The sequence below is a fragment of the Mchenga conophoros genome, linkage group LG1, assembly GCF_057382185.1.
Source record: "Mchenga conophoros isolate Kocher_MC1m ecotype Shallow Benthic linkage group LG1, M_conophoros_male_GT1.1, whole genome shotgun sequence".
NCBI classification, from domain to species: domain Eukaryota; kingdom Metazoa; phylum Chordata; class Actinopteri; order Cichliformes; family Cichlidae; genus Mchenga; species Mchenga conophoros.
The window spans coordinates 38611182-38629783 of record NC_140526.1 but is presented as its reverse complement, the minus strand read 5'-3'; the positions used below and the strand labels follow the sequence as shown (position 1 = coordinate 38629783).

Genomic DNA, 18602 nt, shown 5'->3' with positions numbered 1-18602 from the left:
CCCTACAATCGAAGATCTGGGCTTTTGAACTGAGTGCTGATAACAAGCCAGCTGACCGATTTCCTCTTTAGTCCAGAGGATGTGTTGACTATGTGGTGTGGCTGTAGCTCAGGAGGTTGAGCAGGTTATCTGCTAATTGGAAGGTTGGTGTTCGATCCCCGTCTTAGCCCAAGTTGCTCTCTGATCTATCCATTGGAGTGTTAATGTGTCTGAATGTTTAGATTCACACAATCGCTTGATGATATTATGTACTCTAGACACAATTTTCCATCGAGGAACATTATTCTGAAATTGTTCCACAAAGAATTTGAAGACAGAGTTTTTACAGATTTGTGAACCTCTCTGCTTCTCTTTTTTATGCCATGTTAAAGACCTGTTGCCAATTAGCCTAATTAGTTACAAAATGTTCTTTTGTTGCCATCAATTTCAAAATGAGCTATTTTTTTTCATGAAATAATAAAATATCTCAATGTAAAGTTTTGTTTTCTGTGTGCTACTGTGAATAAATTGTGGGTTTATGAAAATTTCAAATCAATGCTGTTTTTATTTTTAGGACTGCTGTGTACCATCACACGTATCGAAAACCATCAATAAGTTACTGTTACTGAAAATCTCCTCAAGCAGACCACAGACGTACAGATGTATCTGTGGGTTTTAGATTCATTAGCGGGCAGACGCTGCCAGCAGAGTGACTGCTGTTTAGTATGTGACGCCTCGATATCAGTTATCAAATAAGAAATTAGAATTTTTTTTAAACTAGCTGAATGAATGATGAAAGCAGTTGGTTACTGTGAACACTGACGCTCATTTAAGTTTATTATGTTTGTGAACTGTTGAGGGGAAAAACTTGTTGAAAAAGAAGAATGTTTCCTGAAATTTTTGCTCCTCAGCTGATGGTTGTTTCATTCATAGATAAGCAGGTGATTGGTCTGGTGGAGAATCAAAGTGACTGGTACTTGGGCAACTTATGGAAAAACCACAAACCGTGGCCTGCGCTGGGAAGAGGCTTCAACACAGGTAAACGGGTTTTTGATCGAATCTCTGAGGCTGGCAGGTTTGCTCCAAACAGCACAGAACCTGATGTCGTCTCATTCCTAACAGCACAAAGAACCTCAGTGTTTGAAGAGTGAACATTTAGCCCAAAGTGAACGTTTTAAGTTAATGTCACATTGTTAGCCAGTGTCCTGCTTCGTGGTTTCAGGCGTCATTCTTCTGTACTTGGAGAGACTGCGGCGAATCGGTTGGGAGCAGATGTGGAGGCTGACGGCAGAGAGGGAACTTATGAGCATGCTCAGTACATCACTCGCTGATCAGGTTAGGGATACCTCCAAACAGGATTGTCAACTCATTACACACCGTCATCAGTCTGTGGCCTTCACTGTAACTGATTCTGGGTGAGGACTCCTTTGATTGTGACTCCGTCGCCTCGGCGCCCACGTATACAGCTCATCAGTGGCATCATCCTGGCACTGACGAGCTGTTGGTGTTTTACAGTCTTGTGTTTGTTGAGCTTTATTGAATTTTTTAAAGACTATTTTTTTGTTGTCTTGGAGAGCAGGGCTGCAGAATTAGACCCTGAGGCCACGATGAGTCATGCTTTCACAAATTTGATTCTGTTTACATCATCACAAACATCAGCAGCTCTGATCTATGCATGTCTACAAAGTAATCCTAGTGTTAAAAGGATCGAGGCTCTTGATAAAGCGGTGTGTTGTCTGTGTGCAGGACATATTCAACGCCTTCATAAAGCAGAACCCAGTCCTGGTGCACCAGCTTCCCTGCTTCTGGAACGTTCAGCTGTCTGATCACACGCGCTCCGAGCAGTGTTACACCGAGGTGTCTGACCTCAAGGTACGCCAGCTCGCACCATCAGGTTTGTCGTTTACTGCCACAGGCTGCCGTCAGGCTGAGTAGCAGAAACTTGCAATCGTGGCTCAAGAGTTGGGAGTTCGCCTTGTAATCGGAAGGTTGCCGGTTCGAGCCCTGGCTCAGACAGTCTTGGTCGTTGTGTCCTTGGGCAAGACACTTCACCCGTTGCCTACTGGTGGTGGTCAGAGGGTCCGGCGGCGCCAGTGTCCGGCAGCCTCGCCTCTGTCAGTGCGCCCCAGGGTGGCTGTGGCTGCAATGTAGCTGCCATCACCAGTGTGTGAATGGGTGGATGACTGGTTGTGTAAAGCGCTTACCCCAAAGCGCTTTAAGGACTAGAAAAGCGCTATACAAATACAGTCCATTTACCATTTGTTATGGTTTCAGGTGATCCACTGGAACTCTCCTAAGAAGCTCCGCGTCAAAAACAAACACGTGGAGTTCTTCAGGAACCTCTACCTGACCTTCTTGGAGTATGATGGAAACCTGCTGAGACGGGAACTGTTCGGCTGCCCGACGCAGGCCAGTCCAGAGAGCGTCAAGGTTGGCGCACACACACACACACACACGGGCGATATTTGTGACAGTAGCAAACATCTGAGAGTAATCATTTAACATTGGGGGAAAATATTTCAAACATCACTCAGACTGTGTCAGGCAGGAAACAATAACATCCACCTGTTTTCTTATCTGCTCGTCCAGTTCAGGGCTGTGCCGAGCTGAGGTCAGCTGATCTGTCTCTACTTCACTTTGTGGCCTTTGCTGAGTAATATTGTACGGGGGCAGCGTCGTGGTTTCCACTGTTGCCTAAAGTATCTAGTAGTAGTAGTAGTGAAGTTTATTTGTTAAATATTTATGATGTTACCTGTCAGCTAAACACATGTGCATGTATCGTTTTCCAGTCGATTCCCATGAGATTAGTCTGCAGGACAAATCTTGTTTGCAATATGTTTTTATCTTTTGTTTTGTTTTTTGATAAAGGAGGGTGTTTGGGGAAGAAAGAGAGAGCTAGGACAGACAGAGACAGAAAATATTTTTTGTGCCACTGGTTTATGTCCGACAATATTTTCACAGACCAGCCTTTAAGGTGTTGCGTATAAATACAACAAAATAAAACCAGTACCAAAAAAGAAGATTTATTCATAACACTCGGGAAAAGATCCAGGAAAACCGAGTTAACGATAAAAAACATTAAAAAAATAACGATAAAAACCCTGAAAACCATGAATTTCACACCCGAGCCTTAACACACACACCGAGCCGACAGGCTAGCAGATGACTCCTGCAAGACCAGAGGTGGAGGTTTGTGCATTTATATTAACAACGCTTGGTGCATGAGCTCCACCTAATCTCCAAAACCACAGACAGTGTCACCACCCAGAAACGGATCACCATGTACCCCAACCAGAAGCCTTGGATGAACCAGGATGTTCGTCTCCTCCTGAAGGCCCGCAACACCGCCTTTAGGTCAGGAGATGCACACGCCTGCAGTACAGCCAGGGCTAAGCTAAAGAAGGGCATCAAAAAAGCCAAACACCATTACAAAAAGAAGGTAGAAGAACACTTCTCCAACTCCAACCCCCAACGCATGTGGCAAGGACTCCAGACCATCACAGACTACAGGACCACCAAACCCTCCCCCGCATCCTCTGACGTCTCTTTCCTCAACGAGCTCAACAACCTTTATGCTCGTTTTGAGCGAGGGAATCCAACAACCACAACCAAAGCAGACATGACGCCAGACCACCAACCTCTGACTCTCTCCTCCACCGATGTAGGAGCGGTGCTGAACAGGATCAATGTCCACAAGGCTGCAGGTCCTGATGGCATCCCCGGGCGTGTTCTCAGAGCGTGTTCTGGGGAGCTTGCAGGAGTGCTCACAGACACATTCAACCTGTCTTTGGTCCACGCTGTGGTACCGGCCTGCTTCAAATCCACCTCCATCTCCATCGCACTGCACTCTGTCCTCTCACACCTGGACAACAACAACACCTACACCAGAATGCTGTTTATAGACTTCAGTTCAACATTCAATACAATCCACCCCTCACAACTCACAACTGACAGACCTGGGAATCAGTTCCCTCATGTGCAAATGGTTACTGGACTTCCTGACCAACCGCCCCCAACATGTCCGGCTGGATAACCGCTGCTCATCTACAATCACAATGAACACCGGTGTACCACAAGGCTGTGTGATGAGCCCTTTCCTCTACTCCCTCTTCACCCACGACTGCAGACCTGCCGGTGGTTCTAACACCATCATTAAGTTTGCAGATGACACCACGGTGACCTACAGGGAGGAGGTGGATCGTCTGGGTGAGTGGTGTGACACAAACAACCTGCTGCTTAACACTGAGAAGACCAAGGAGCTCATCGTGGACTACAGGAGGAATGCTGACCCACATCCGCCCACCTACATTAAGGGGACGGCTGTGGAGCGTGTGAGCAGCTTCAAGTTCCTGGGAGTTCACATCTCCGAGGATCTGATCTGGACGACCAACTGCTCCAAGCTGGTCAAGAACGCTCACCAGCGCCTCTTCTTCTTGAGGACTCTGAGGAAGAACCACCTGTCCTCAGACATCCTGGTGAACTTCTATCGCTGCACCATCGAGAGCATCCTGACCAACTGTATAACAGTCTGGTACGGGAACTGCTCTGCCTCGGACCCGAAGGCGTTGCAGAGGGGCGTGAAAACTGCCCAGCGCATCGCCGGAGCACCACTTCCTGCCATAAAGGACATCTACAGGAAGGAAGATATATCTATATCATGGCTAAAGCACTTCTGGATGGATGCAAACTGCATTTCGTTGCCCTGTACCTATGACATGTGCAATGACAATAAAGTGGAATTCTATTCTATTCTATTCTATTCTATTCTATTCTAATGACAGACGACTCACGGACCGGTACCGGCTGGTGGCTCGGGGGTTGGGGACCGTTGGGTTAGAAGATAAAGGAAATTGAAAATGACATTTAATTGTTGTAACTGTGGCCCTGCGACAGACTGGCGACCTGTCCAGGGTGTACCCTGCCTTTCGCCCCATGACAGCTGGGATAGGCTCCAGTGCCCCCCGCGATCCTGAAAAGGATAAGCGGAAGCGAATGGATGGATGGATGTTGTAACTGTGTGTACTTTTGCTCAGCTACAAAAGGCTCTGGAGGAGCTGGACGAGGACGATCAGTGTTACGACTTCCGTCGAGAGCGACTGACAGTGCACCGAGTTCACCTGTATTTCCTGCAGTATGACTACACGCCCACTGAGGACAACACTGACATCACTCTGGTGGCCCAGCTCTCCATGGACAGGTACTGAACCCATGTACTGTAATCATCTCCTGGCTTGGATCTGTGTGCTTTAAAATGTGTGAAATGACCGTGTGTGCCTGCTACAGGCTGCAGATGCTGGAAGCCATCTGTAAGCACTGGGAAGGCCCCATCAGCCTAGCTCTCTACATGTCTGACGCTGAGGCTCAGCAGTTCCTGCGTTATGCCCAGGCCTCCGAGGTCCTCAAGAACCGCAAGAACGTGGGTTACCACATTGTCTACAAGGAGGGCCAGTTCTACCCGGTCAACCTGGTGAGGAACGTGGCCCTGAAGAATGCCAACACACCCTACGTGTTCCTGACTGACGTGGACTTCCTGCCAATGTACGGTCTCTATGATTACCTGAGGTAAGTCCAACTGTCCTGTTGTAAAAAAACCTTTTCATGGCTTGTTTTTTTTTTGTTTGTTTTTTTGAAGAGTGTTACATACAGATGTGGTGTTATAACTGTACTTCTGATACCCTTACCTTACCACTGACTAAAATAAAATAGAGTAATGAACTCTGATGCCTACACCTTGACTTTCCGCTGTGCTTAGAGGTTGTAATGCTGCGCTGTGACATCCGTTGGTTCTGCGCTGACTCATTTTCCTTATTGCTGCGAGTGGAAACGGTGTTTGCTCCTCAGTGAGGACGCTCTCCTGCTACACAAGATGAACTGAAAACAAGAGTAGACATATTTTAACACTCCTTAAAATTATTATTGGACAAAGAAGAGATGACGTTTCCCTCCTTTTCACCAGGATATTCCTGCCATGATTCGGTCTAGGATTTCTGTCTATTTGCCAATTCATTGCGAGTGTTTTTGACTCGATTATATCCGCCTAATAGGAGACGCACTGATCACAAAGTGCTGTGTAGTCTGAGCCCAGCATTAGAGGTGAGTCATGAGTCCTGCATAAAATCCTTTTGGAGTAGTTTTCCTAACCAAGAACCAAAAATCATTCATTATATATTATTCATGGCATTTCTGGAAGTTTTACTTACTTTGAACTTTCAGACTGCAATCCTGTTTTCGAGGGTTTAGTCATCCCTGTTGGTAGATACGTGCTGCTTTAGCTGCCTCTCACTTCCTGTTTGCTGCTGCAGAAAGTCTGTGGTGCAGATGGACATGGCTCACACAAAGAAGGCTCTGGTGGTTCCAGCTTTCGAGACCCTTCGTTACCGTCTGTCTTTCCCCAAATCCAAAGCCGAGCTGCTCTCCATGCTGGACATGGGGACTCTCTACACCTTCAGGTTTCTAATTACAAACCAAAATGAACTTTTCTGATCAGTCGATGATGATTGGAGGATTATTTAACTGGCAATGTCTCCTTCTTCCTGCCTGTCACAGGTATCATGTGTGGCCAAAGGGTCACGCACCTACCAACTATGCCAAATGGCGAACGGCCACCACGCCCTATAAGGTGGAGTGGGAGCCAGACTTTGAGCCATACGTTGTGGTGAGAAGAGAATGTCCTGAGTACGACCAGCGCTTTGTGGGCTTTGGCTGGAACAAGGTGTCCCATATCATGGAGCTGGATGCACAGGTAAACGTGCTCATGTACACAATAATCTAGTCAAAGATGGCAGGGGAAGAACGACTGGGTGCGGTGGGGGGATAGTAATCAGTTATAAACTGATTTAAGTAAATCCTTTCGCTTGTCAACTCAGATGTCCGTGAAGTTGTCCCGTCCTTAGCAGAAAAGTATAATGTTTCTATGCTTGACTTTCTCTTTCTCCAAACGTGGCACATCGAGTTGATGCTAAAGAGCTTGATTTTGGTTTCATATGACCACACAGCTCTCTCCCAAGCCTTTTCTGAATCATTTGGATTTTTAAAACTAAGTCACGTGCCTCCTTAAACAGGAGGACCTTGCAAGCGCTGCTAGATATCAGTCCAGTGTGGTGTTCTTGTTGTCTGTGGTCCAACATCTTTCTCATGATCATCTTCACCCCATGATGCAAGAGCTCATGTGGAGGTCCAGACATAGGGGAGAGTAATGGTCATTTTATATTTCTTCCATTTCTGATTAATCGCCTTCTCATCAAGCTTCTTGCTGATGGTCTTTGGTCTGTGCCTCATATGCATAATGTATAATGTAATTAAATTTAATTGCAGTTGTAATCTGTGTGTCACATGAGCTCACAGTCAGTATGTGGGAGTCTGGCTGGGCTGTAGGATCTCAGATGCTTGTTTTACTCAGTGTCATATAAATTATTGTATGCCTTTAGTGTAATGTAATGATTGAGCAACTTCATAGCAACATTCATGTGCTTTTTTTAAAATAAGGCAACAGTCCTACTATATTACTTCAGCCAATACCTTTTGATTAGCCTTGTCTCATGCTTTCTTGCTTTGTGGTAGATCTTTGTTCTGTTTTCACGTAGATATTTGAATGCTAATCAATAAAAATAAAAATCAAATCAAATCAAAATCAAATTACAGAGAGTACTCCAGTGATCCCCTATGAGCAGGATCCTTAGTGGGAAGGAGGAAGTCTCTTTTAATATGGCGTTATTTTTGTGCCACTATTCTGCACACGTAAAAAAAAATTGCAAGTGCAAGTGTTGCATTTTGAGGAGAAATTTATTTTGAGCGAAGAAAAGCTTAATTCGAGTGAACAAAATTCATTCCTGCGTGCAAAAACTGTATTTCAGTGTTTGCTATTATCCACACACACACACACACACACACACACACACACACACACACACACACACACACACACACACACACACACACACACACACACACACAATAGCAGCCCCTCTCGCTCAGTTTTTGCATTTGCGCTCACTCGCAATGTGTTGCTCGTGCTCTCAACATTTCTGCCCGTGCGCATTCAACTCTTTCTCTACACCGTTATATTTGTGCCACAAAACCAGCCAATCACAGACTTGGATGCAAAAATATCTGATTGGTTGTTCTGGTCTCCAATCAGCTCAAAATGGCGAAATGCAATATCCCAGAATGCATTTCGTCCCAAACTCAAACGAGGCAGTGGCGGAGGAACACAGAGTGGCAGAGTTTGAAATATTACTCTTTCTGGGTCACAAAATAAACTTTTAAGATATTTTCATGCGAGAATGGTGCTGTGTAAACTTCAAATCTCTGCTCGATTCATCAAGACATCACATATATGCATAAGTGCTCTAACGTTTTTGGAGACGCCTGTTAACCACCAGCTGACCGGGTGGGAACTCGGGTTAAACATGATGTATGAAGCTGAACTGACAAAAATTCGGCCGACTACACCACCATAAATCATAAAGCCTTTGAACTAAAACGAACGATGTTGTGACAGTGATGTACACATGTATGATTTGTATCAGCTTCATGTTTCCAAACCGATATCATGGTCAGCAGCTTTTACAGCTGTGGCTCCAGCAAACATCAGCTGATACTAGAAAGTAATATTAAATAAATTCTAACAACAGCTGATCAAGCTTGAACGTGCTGTTGTTTAGAGCGACATCCGCTGGTTCCCTGTTTCTGGCGCGAAGTGGGTGATAAGCAAACAAGAGAGACGATCAGCTGATCATTGATCAGTTTCATGATTGAAATAGCAACAGAAGAGGGAGGGGGGAGAATGAGAGAAGAAGAGGCAGCTGCGCAGCGTAACGCCAGAATAACTCCAGCTTTGGTGTTTTTTTCATTCTCGCTGAAGTCTGGGACGAATCGCGTTCCTTTTCCCCTCAATACGGATGTATTGTAATTGGTCCAGCCCAGAGTTGATCATGACCAATTGGCTAATCCACCACCTTTCATTGTTTATACTGTTACAAAAACAAACAAACAAACATAAAAATGAAAAATCATCATCGGCCAACCAGGCATATGTCCGGTATGCCCAGTGGCCAGTCCAGCTATGCGATCAGCTGGTGGGTAACAGGCATCTCCGAAAACGTTAGAGCACTTATGGAAATGTGTGATGTCTTGATGAATCGAGCAGAGATTTGAAGTTTACACAGCACCATTCTCGCATGAAAATATCTTAAAGTTTATTTTGTGACCCAGAAAGAGTAATATTTCAAACTCCGCCACTCTGTGTTCCTCCGCCACTGCCTTTTTGAGTTTGGGACGAAATGCATTCTGGGATATTGCATTTCGCCATTTCGAGCTGATTGGAAACCAGAACAGCCAATCAAATTTTTTTGCATCCAAGTCTGTGATTGGCTGGTTTGTGGCACAAATATAACGGTGTACAGAAAGAGCTGAGCGCGCACGGGCAGAAATGTTGAGAGCGCGAGCAACACATTGGGAGAGAGCGCAAATGCAAAACTGAGCGAGAGGGGCTGCTATTGTGTGTGTGTGTGTGTGTGTGTGTGTGTGTGTGCACGCAGCAATGAATTTTGTTCACTCAAATTTAGCTTTTCTTCGCTCAAAATAAATCTCTCCTCAAAATGCAACACTTGCACCTGCAATTTTTTTTTACGTGCGCTCAGAATAGTGGCACAAAAATAATGCCATATTTTAACAGGAAAAAGACTTCCAGCAGAACCAAAACCATGCTCCTCGTGGGAGATAACGTACAGTTTATGCATCCCAGAAGCTGGGAAATGACTGTGTTCCAGCAGCCATCTAACCATGATGCAGTATGGAGCCTAAATCTAAAATGAAGCATTGTCCACATCCATTCACCATATTGTGGAGCAATGTGTGTTTGAGATTTAATATGAATTTCTGTGTAATGGGAAAGATTTGCAATTTTTTACCAATGGATCACAGTTAATTGCCATATTGTCACAAAGAGATTGCATGTAATTGCCAGCCTGTCCCCATTAAATTTCAAGCTGATAACAGATGAACTCCAGGTTATTGCCATTTTATCACCTTCCTGTTGCAGACCTGGGCAACCAAAGATTGCAAGTTCAGTGTACACACTCACGATAATTTTGGTCATCATTTTTGGCTTTTCCCCCGCGTGACTGTAGCCTAAAATTAATATTCTTAAAGGGAGTATTTAACCCGTCCCATCGTGTTTTGATAAACTTACCCAAACTGTGAGTGGAGGCTGAAAGCCATTTGAAAATGCATTTGTTCTCCATTTATCATCTCTTTCTTCTTTTCAGGAGTATGACTTGATGGTCCTGCCGAATGCTTTCATGATCCACATGCCCCACGCTCCCAGCTTCGACATCTCTAAATTTCGCTCCAGCTCCAGCTACCGCAACTGTCTGAACACCCTGAAGGATGAGTTCCACCAGGATCTGTCCAGGAAGTATGGCTCTGCAGCTCTCAAGTACCTCACTGCCCAGAGAAACATCTAGAAAGTAGACTTGTTAAGAGCAGCTCTGTCAGCCCTGCGAGCTCCGACGTGTACTGACGCTGGAGGGGCTTGGAGTGTATCGAGTGTGGATATAAGCTTTACAGCCCTTTTGAGCATCCCCGGGCTCCTGTGCATTAATTCTCCAGTCGACTGCAACTCGGAGTGACTGAGGACCGGACGCAGAGACGAAAACCAAAACAGGACAGCACAGCTGCGGATTTGTAACGCGGGACTCTGACACGGCCGAAGGGGACAATAGATGAGAGTGGAAACTGATGGGACTAGCTTTAAGGCGAGGAAACAACAACCATATTCTTACAATTTGTTCTGACAATCAGGGCTTTTTTCAAGCAGACACACAGTGAACCAGTCGATCTCCACGGATATTTGGATATTTGGCACCTGGGGGAAAAACTTCCGACATTAGGAATCATATTTGGGAGGCACGTCGAACTGGAGAAAGATTTAAGCCTTATCACTTTCCTGATATTTACTAAGATATTTAATATTTTCTTTTCTTTTTTTTTCTTCAGTGCAAATCTGAACCAATGATAGTGAGCATTTGCATTTACAATGTTTTGATTATGGCTTTACACAAGAATCAGTTTTTTTTCTTTCTATATTTTCTGACCTCTTATAAAGAAATCCATAGTGTCCTGGTCAAACGATTTAAGTTTCTTCTGTGGGCTTCAGGGATGTGCTGTGTGTGTGTGTGTGTGTGTGTGTGTGTGTGTGTGTGTGTGTGTGTGTGTGTGTGTGTGTGTGTGTGTGTGAGACAGAGAGAGAGAGACGGAACAAGCGATCCAGCTGCATCACTGGGCACGTCTTCAACACGCTTACAGCTCGTCTTCAGTGTCACGCTTGCTTCTGTCTTGCATGTAAAGAGTTGCACAACACGTTCTTTTCATGTTGGAAAAATCTACATTTTTCTCCCATGATTCCTCCCTTGGAAACAGAAAATTATTGATGAGATGTGTCATTACCAATTGGGACCAACTCACACGACCAACACCGACACATAATTGTCAGTGATGAGATGAAGCTATTGGCTTTGAAATAGGAGCACGGTGACGGGCAGGAGCTTATTTTTTTGTGCCATTACATTTATAATGTGTCTGAATCACTGGATTGTACGTGCCATCTACTGTACTGTTTTACTCACTGTGCTGCTGTTTTCGTAAAGTCCAGCTGAAATGTTTCTGCAGCCAAAGTTCAGTTTTTTGTTATTCCAACTTTACCTGCAGACTAGAATCTGAAGGATGTTGTCAGATTATTTTGATGCAGATCGAGTCTTCTAATCAGGAGGTGACGTTGAATTATAACAGGAAAAAGAAGCTTCTGTGTCCTCTTCTCTTTGCCAAATTGAATATTTTTCCAAGCTAATTTTACATGAGATTTGAAGCTATTTAAAATGAAACAGCTGACCGGCTAACTCAGAACACAGGATGTGCTTGAATTTTTACTGACAGAGAAAAGAAAAGAGTAAAAAAGTAGTGTAGTGTTCCCAACTTTGTGTCATAGCCTGTTACATGATATCAGCGACGGGCTCGGTCACTCAGACCCGTCAATAAACCTGGAAACCTCACAGGAATAACGTTGGTGAGGGGTGGTGCAGTTGGAGAACTACATCCTGCACTGACAACCTTGTGATTGCTTTAGTTAATGCGGTCCCCCGTAGTTTTTTTTTGTTGTTGTTGTGAAATGCCAAGTTGCAAACGCTCCCTAACTAACCACTGAGTGATAGTAAAACTATCAGGAGTGCGACACAAACCCGAGAAACTTCAAAGTAAAAGTTGTATTTTTTCAATGAAATGCACAACTTGTACTCTGACACCTAACGTTCTCTGTTTCAGGTCAACCAGAAACCTGATAGTTTCACGATTAGTTAGTGAGTGTTTGCAGACTAGTCTTCCATATGAACTACAGGTGACCATGGCAATCTTCTAGCAACCAAAGAAATGACAGGGTAGTTTTCAGTGCAGCACTCTTTGTGATTAACGTCACTGAGGGACAGCAGTCACCCACCACCAAGCACTCTCCAACCAGTTATTCCTCCTTACCCGACGAGCCTGCAGGCCTGTGAGACTGGAGACGAATTAATGATGTAGTGAAATCGGAGCATGAGGTCACTGGATATCAAGCGCAATTACAGTAAACTTCCTGTCCAGCAATATTTGGTGTTACATTTGTTTGTAAGGCTGTTTACATCCACCAAACAAAGTTACAGGTCAAAGTCTGACACAAAAGGCTTTTTTTGTTTTGTTTTATCTGTTACTGGCACAAAAGAGCTTCAGTACGTTGATGTCACAACTGGTAGTAGGGACTCAAGAGCAGAGCGGTTTGACGTCTCCAAAAACAGTTTATTTACAACACCGGTGCACGATATATACAGTGAAGGGAAAACATCCAACTCCAGGGAATCACGGGGAAGCTCTCTCACACTCGCTCTCGTCTTCTCGCCCAAACTCACACACGCTCACACGGTAGGGAGGTCACAGGTCCAGGAAGGAAAGTCTGTGGTAGAGGAAAGGGAGTCACTCACAAATCACGAAATACTAAGCAGATAAGCTGGGAGAATCACTAACGTCTGTAGTACAATCATCCAGCGACGAGAAGATCTGTGCTCCAGCCTCAAATAGTGCTTCAGGTGATGACAGCTGATTGTTGTCAGGTGTGTGGGCCAAGGGCGGGAGCCCACAGTGAGCTCCGCCCAGGCAGAGAGAGAGAGAAAACAAAACAAACACATGCAGCAATGCGGAGCCGGCCGGCAGGCACGGAGACCATGACAGTTGAGGCTTCATAAAGTCAAGATGGTTAGTTTTTTTCCCACCAATGCACATTTATTTGCACTTTGCTCAGATGCATTTAGAAAAGTAACAGAGCCGTGAAAGTGCAGCATCAAGAATTAAATACAGTGTGACTGAATATTTTAAAAGGAAGATTATAAGAAATCTGATTTTCTCAAAAGATGATGTCCATTCAGTCTTAAAGTGTGGTTGAGGATGTCATCACGTGGAAATCAGTGCTGACATCTTGTGCCGGTGGTTTGTTAGTCTTTACAGTGGGGACGCTAACCCTGCACCCAGTTCAGATCTTGATACCAAGCTAAGAGCACAACCAGTCTAGTCAAAAATATCTGACGTGTATCAAACTGAATAACTTGGTTACAAATGGGTTTTCTTTAAAATCACAAGAATACAGCGAGCGTCCGAATCGGTAAATCTGTTGACAGCTACATGTTCAAGTTGTAAACATCCAACAGCAGCAAACTGGAATGCAGCCGTCAAACCAGAATGCTTCTCCTGAACTTTCCACAACTGATCCGTGTGCTGCAGAAAGATATTTATTTCAGTTGGACTTTATTCATTTTCTGTTTGTTTTTAATGATGCTCTGTCCAACATTTCCAATCAGTAAAGTATGATGAAATACATTTGTCATGTTGTTATGACATGTAGCATTGGACATGATGGATAAGTCCTACTGCTTCAGTTTAGTTTAGTTTTTGGTTATTTGAACGCTTTGGTCAGTTATGCTCAGAAGCATCCGTGTTTAACGTTATGTTGGAGCTGCCTGCAGGCTGATCACGATGTTTGCATCCTTCCCTGTAGCGCAGGAGAGCAAAACAAGTACCAAGGTGCAGCGTTATCGCTTGTAGCAGCATCGCGCTGTAGTTTTGTTTTTGAGCATTCTCTACAAATTTTCATCTCTACCTGCATTTAGAGGGGAGGGAAAGGCAAGCGGAAAAGACTTCAAGCAGATCTCGTGTAATTTCCACTGCAAATACGGCAAACATGGGAGGTGGGTCACGAGTGACGGTGTATGTGACGGCCGTTTGACGAGTCCAGACGGTGCCGTGAAGAGCCCTGCTCCCTGTCCACTCCCACCCACACCACCTCTATTGCCGTGTTGTTGATTGTGGTAAATGCTAGTGCCTTTGCTGTATTGTGAAACTGGATATTGATTGTACTATTGTACCGACAGGGCCTGGGGATAGTCAGGCGCTCTATTTATTATTGTTGACTCAAATCGATCATATTTTTCTATGTAAGTGCTTTAAATAAATTTGCCCTTTTTATCACTTGGTCTGTATTTAGTTTTTCAGCATTCTTGACAAACACGACTCCGCTCTGCATGAGGATGCAAATACTCCTCAAGCTCGCTAAAGTAGCATTAAATGAACAAACGCTGCAGCATTTGGATCCAAGGATGTCTTGGGAACCTCAGGAATTCAGAATATTTGCCAAGGTCAGTGGTTTTAAGCCGGCTGAATCTTCCATGTGTGTAATTGGCCTAGTGAAAATTCCAAATACAAACCAAATTGTTTTGGATGAATAGGTCCCCTGATGGCTCTCATCCCTTTTAATGCAAATTACAATACAGTAATTGGATTCAGAACTTTGCCTGCAGTTTGTTCAGAAGTGAATCATTTCTTAACAAATTGGGGTGAGAGAGTAGAAAAGCAAATGAATACACATTTAGAAAAGCATTTATGTTTTCATTCATATATATATGTGTGTATGTGTGTGTGAAGCCAGAAATGCCGACAATACAAAATATTCTGAATATGAGGGAAAGAGTGGGCTGCAATGTGCCCCGGGCCATTTAAGCTTTTACAAATGCATCCAAAATATAGTAAAATGTAGCATAAGATGGAAATACATATAGTTACATACGTGTAGTATGCCCTTCTGCTTCTCTGCGTTACATCGTCAAATGCAGAGCAGGTCTTCATCTCATGATTAGCACATGACACATAGACGTAATATCGCTCAAGCTCCCATTTCACAGCAGGAGAACATCCACTTCACACCTCCAGTGTTCTTAGTAACAGCTTATCAGTTCTTAGTCAGCTTCCCTGCATGTAGGCTAACCAAGCTCATATGTGAGTGTAAGACTGTACAAGAACTTACTGGAAACCTCAAAGTACCTTTCATGCCTGTTTTTTACTGCAGTTATTTTAAACCTTTTCAGTAAAATCACTGCATTAAAGTGATCTGTGACATTCCTCAAAGACAAGGGCAGAGCTTCTTTGATGGCATCCCGTATGCATCAGAAGGATTATATAGGGAGGAGACGTGTGCAAAGACTTCTGTATTGAAATCTATTTCACACAACAGCACAGAAGCACAAATTCCACAGGACAAATCTTTTAAACCCTTTTATTGCTGCTGTGCTTTTAGAATGTCAACAGGAAATCGGTTTGTATCCCATTTTTAATAAGTAGAGCTCACTTGGAAGAACTGAATATGATTCCCTTTGATAGACCCCCCCACACACACACCTCTAGTGGTGCTGAGGATGCAGACTGAGGCTTGAATAGAGCTCTGTCTGAGGTGGAGATGGGGAGGAGGTGGGTTGCGCGAAAAGAGTCCGAAAAGGAGAATGCGCACAGATTTAAAAGGCGTGATGTCGAGGATGATTGGCCCAAAAAAGGCGGGTGAGAAGGTTCACTCTTCCTGTTCAGTTAGGTTTTGAAGAACAGTCCAAATCTAACTGAATGTTCTAGGATTTATTTAGTCCATCTACATCCCCACCTTGGCCTACGGCCGTGAGAGCTGGGTGTTGACTGAAAGAGAAATGTTGCAAATTTCCTCCATTTTCCTCCATCCTCACCCTCAGCCTTAAAAAGAAGGGGGGAGGAGCTTGGACATGTCTTGAAGCAGAGCTTCTGTTTCTCCGTGTTGAAAGGAGCCAGTCGAGGCTCTGTTGTTAAGATCACTTGTTGGGTCTGCGCTTCCACAGGCCCCGCTGGTTTAGAAACTTATTCCCGTTAACGACAAGGAAGCAAGACGAACAGCGATTTTACTTGCGCAAGGGAGGCCCCGGTCTGTGTCTCAGGAAAGCACTCTGAATCCAACCACAGACGACCTCGACCCCGGCCTCCACTTCCCGCCTTTTATTGACAACAGTTACAGTACACACAAGCACCTCCCATTGTAACCCCCCCCCCCCCCCCCCCCCCCCCCCCCATGGTTATAAAAGATAAGGTACCATGTGTGTATGTGTGCGCACGTGTGTATGCCTGTGCGAGAATGTGTGTGTTTGTGTTTTGGGGTGCGTTTGTGTGACCTCCTGCTCACCAAAAGGGTCATAAGGGCAGGAAATTTACTAAACAAGAAAACAGAACCCTCACATGTGATGTGTCCCTATAAAACACTACAGCCTCCCCCGCCAACAGGCTGGGGAGGGTAATAGAAACAAAGAAATGTCTTTGATGATGCTGTTTGAACTAAGACTTACAAATTTAAGTAACACAATGACAACATTTAACAATTTGACTCCAACATCACTCTTCATAGTTTCATTCTGACTACATACCCCGTGTACTGCGATTTCACCACGATCCTTTTCACAAACATCAACTTCTGTTTTAGCGTGAAAACAATTTCATGTAATAAATCACAGCTGAAGAGAGTTGATCTCCAACCGCCACTAAGCACTGTTCAATTAAAGAGCTACAATTTCCAAGCCTGAAACAAACATGTCAGAGGACGAATGACACGGGCAGGATGCTATTTTTGTTTTTAGGTTTTTATGACATGTATGTTTGTTTATTTGTTTGTTTATGACATCTTCGTTCTCCATCCCACATCATTTTTTTCCAGTTTATGCTACGTGAATTCCCCGTGTAAAAGCTCTGCTATTTTTATTGAATTGGAAGAGATCCAGTACACACTAGAGATGTATAAATACACTGGGACATAATTCATATGTCTGTGAAGAGTTAAGAATATTAGTCGCCCATTTTCCCCACTTTTTAAAATTCATCTGTAAATTTTGGCCTAAACTGTGATCTTGAGTGAAAGAACTTCAATCAAACTAAGTAAAAAACATCAAGTCACATGGAGTAGCATTTTTAGTCATGCAGCCAAACCTTACTCACTACCTGATGTGGACCGTGGATTATTTTTGTTGGTTATGCAGTCAGGTTAAGTTTCATATGAGAAGAAATACATTTTCCTTTACATGTTAATGGGCAATGCAGTTTAGGCGTATCTCTTTTTCTTTCTTCAGAGAGAAGGTTGGAGAATTTTATCAATAAAAATTTTAGGACTAAGCTTCTGACCTTCCGTCTCTAAGTGGGAGCTGAGTCCCATAGCATGAATAATACAGCTACACGCCTACACCTTCTCTTCAGTACAAAACCACATTAAGCAATTTTCTGTGAGCGTTTTCCTGCTCTGACATTTATTGCAAAAGCCTGGAAATTGAATTGTCCTTTGCAGATGTGTTGCTTGAATAATGGGCTCCCTCACCACTTTTCTTTCACTAAAAAAGAGAGGGAAAAGAACTGTGAAGTCAAGCATTTCCTTATTTCCAATATCTGCAGAAACAATTGAAGTACTGCGATAACAATCTCTTTCAAGACAAATGCCTCCCACTTCCAAAGCAATGCTCACCAAAGCAGAAAGCAGCTGATGTACTGCTGTCATGAAAAAACAGCAAAGGTAGAAAAGAACCGTTACGCTGCTTTCAAACGGTTGTTTAGAAACAAATACTGGCAGCACTGACCCATGGCTCTCTGGCGGGTTTTTCTCTTTTTTTCTGTGTTCTTGTTTTGTATGCACTTAATTACTGAAAAGTACAGTTTCTTCTCCCTCTATTGAACATACATGCTCAACAAAAATCCCCAGTTAATCTCAGGGCTTGCCCTGCAGCACAAGTACAATATGCAAATGAATCAATTCATCAAACGCTCTTTTAAGTATCAAACACGATTGCTGAAAAGTTTGTATTTTGCCTTGTAAATTAGATTCCAAGTGATGATACAGAAGCAAATGTAGAAAGGACTGACTGCAGTTTTTTTTCCTGGACAAAGAGCCACATTTATGAACAGCAGTCAGCAGGAGGTGCTTGGGGTGGATGGAGGGGAGTATCAAACGCAATACTCTGACCCCAAACACTGGCCATTAGGTTAAGGTTGGCGAAAGATGGGATTTTTAACCCGTCAACACAAAGTTATATAAAACCAGACGACCACCTTTATTTATCTCAGACTTTTCATACTGTTTGCCACTATGGTTATTAATACCTTTGGACCTTCAACATAAGTGATTTATTTGCTCATAACTAATATTTTGATTGAATTTGTTCACATATGATTTACTTGAATATCTCATATCGAAGCCTAGCATATTGAACTGTGAGCTGTTTATT

The 18602-nt window shown here is 43.8% G+C and overlaps 1 protein-coding gene across 3 annotated transcripts in view; it reads left to right on the top strand.

The window, feature by feature from the left end:
• The window catches only part of large2 (LARGE xylosyl- and glucuronyltransferase 2), a 140294-nt gene extending 125771 nt beyond the window's left edge, over window positions 1-14523 (top strand). For all 3 annotated transcript variants that reach the window (XM_085277524.1, XM_085277541.1, XM_085277533.1), the window contains 9 exons: window positions 913-1017; window positions 1202-1314; window positions 1726-1851; window positions 2254-2409; window positions 5013-5176; window positions 5263-5541; window positions 6282-6428; window positions 6526-6721; window positions 10248-14523. In XM_085277524.1, coding sequence (XP_085133650.1) covers window positions 913-1017; window positions 1202-1314; window positions 1726-1851; window positions 2254-2409; window positions 5013-5176; window positions 5263-5541; window positions 6282-6428; window positions 6526-6721; window positions 10248-10445 — 1484 coding nt within the window. In that variant the 3' untranslated portion in view covers window positions 10446-14523. The remainder of the gene's footprint in view (window positions 1-912; window positions 1018-1201; window positions 1315-1725; window positions 1852-2253; window positions 2410-5012; window positions 5177-5262; window positions 5542-6281; window positions 6429-6525; window positions 6722-10247) is intronic.
• Window positions 14524-18602: the final 4079 nt, after the last annotated feature.